We start from the raw sequence: 1,739 nt of genomic DNA, 5'->3' as shown, positions 1-1,739 counted from the left end.
TCGACTTGGCGATGATTTTATTCGCCACACCTCCATATGATGGCCCTTTTCAAGTCGTTGACAAAAAAGAGAAATATTTTCATGTAAAAATCAAAAACAGTGGCGTTACAGTGTCTGTTGATAGATTAAAACCTGCATATTTCTTGCAAATACCAGACGTTACTACAAGACAATCAACAAAGACAATAAGACAACCTGCCGAACCTCCACTAGACTTACCTCCTGAAATAAAAAAACTTCCTGAAAAACAATCACGTATAGGACGCACAATTAAAGCTCCTGTGCGATTTCGAGACTAGCACTTATAAATATATATCTATAATATTTTTTTGTAAATAGTGAGTTTTGAAATATTTGAGCATAAGTAACTTGTAAATACCATGTTCGTTCTTATACCACACTGTACCGTAACTTTTACTGGGAAGGGAGTACTGTTGTGGCTTATAGCTTACTCTGGTGCATATAAGTATGTTTTGTTAGTGTTGTGGGTTTTGGCAACATTGGTTGCGATGACAACTGAAAATGATGGAATGTAAGAGTTGCAGAAAACCGATAAATAAAAACTTTTGTAAAAATGTCTGGACATAGAATATCATTATAATAAATCCAAACAACATAATCGATACAATTAATATTTGCCTGTCTTGCTCCCAATAGTAAACAGCTGCAAACTTTCGAACTGGAACTAGAGTAGGATTTCTAAGTAATAGGCAACTATTTATATTGGGAGAAAACGAGAATACTTATTCTTGTGGAACATTTAATAAGATTTTTTTTTTTATAGAAAAGTAATCTATAAGTCTGACCACCAGTCAGACTTATGGACAGTTAATAACTTGACTCATGTAATATACGTAATAAGAGTTTTTCACAACGAAGTAATATAACTAAGTACAGTGATGTTCGTTCTGGTGTGAAGTCTCATTCTTGTAGCTTATGCAATAACAGTTTTTCCCATAGAAGTGACCGGACTAAATACTATCCTGTTAAAATGGGTGAGAAATCTTTTTCCTGTAGTATATGTAATAAGTTTTTTTCAAGAAGAAGTTGTCTGACTTTACACAATCGTATTCACACTGGTGAGAAACCTTTTTCCTGTAGTATATGTAATAAGAGTTTTTCACAAAGAGGTCATCTGACTCAACACAATCATATTCACACTGGTGAGAAACCTTTTTCCTGTAATGTATGTAATAAAAGTTTTTCAAACAGAAGTGCTCTGACTAAACACAGTTATGTTCATACTGGTGAGAAACCTTTTTCCTGTAATATATGTAATAAATGTTTTTTACGAAGAAGTGAACTGACTATACATAATCGTGTTCACACTGATGAGAAACCTTTTTCCTGTAGTATATGTAATAAGAGTTTTTCACAAAGANTGCATTGGCTCGCCCCCCCAGTCAAAAAAAAGTTGGCACGCCACTGGGTCATCTGACTCTACACAATCGTGTTCACAGTGGTGAGAAACCTTTTTCCTGTAGTATATGTAATAAGAGTTTTGCACTAAGAAGTACTCTATCTTCACACAATCGTGTTCACACTGGTGAGAAACCTTATTCTTGCAGTATATGTAATAAGAATTTTTAACACGGAAATGAACTGACTAGACACTATCGTGTTCACACTAGTGAGAAACCTTATTCTTGTTGTTAATTCCTTGAGTTTATCTCTGTAAAGGAATTTTATGCTCACTGTTCTGTTCATACTACTGGCTCTTTATTTTTGTAAGTTTATTC

The 1,739-nt window shown here is 34.0% G+C and overlaps 1 protein-coding gene across 1 annotated transcript; it reads left to right on the top strand.

Annotated features, from left to right (window-relative positions):
* The first annotated feature begins 991 nt into the window (after window positions 1–991).
* LOC122271224 (gastrula zinc finger protein XlCGF71.1-like) lies at window positions 992–1,438 on the top strand. The gene has a single exon (XM_071179276.1). It carries the CDS (start codon window positions 992–994, stop codon window positions 1,436–1,438), a length of 447 nt encoding a protein of 148 aa, XP_071035377.1.
* Window positions 1,439–1,739: the final 301 nt, after the last annotated feature.

Source organism: Parasteatoda tepidariorum, chromosome 3, assembly GCF_043381705.1.
Source record: "Parasteatoda tepidariorum isolate YZ-2023 chromosome 3, CAS_Ptep_4.0, whole genome shotgun sequence".
NCBI lineage: Eukaryota > Metazoa > Arthropoda > Arachnida > Araneae > Theridiidae > Parasteatoda > Parasteatoda tepidariorum.
The sequence above is the reverse complement of the archived record's forward strand: the minus strand, read 5'-3'. Positions and strand labels throughout refer to the sequence as shown.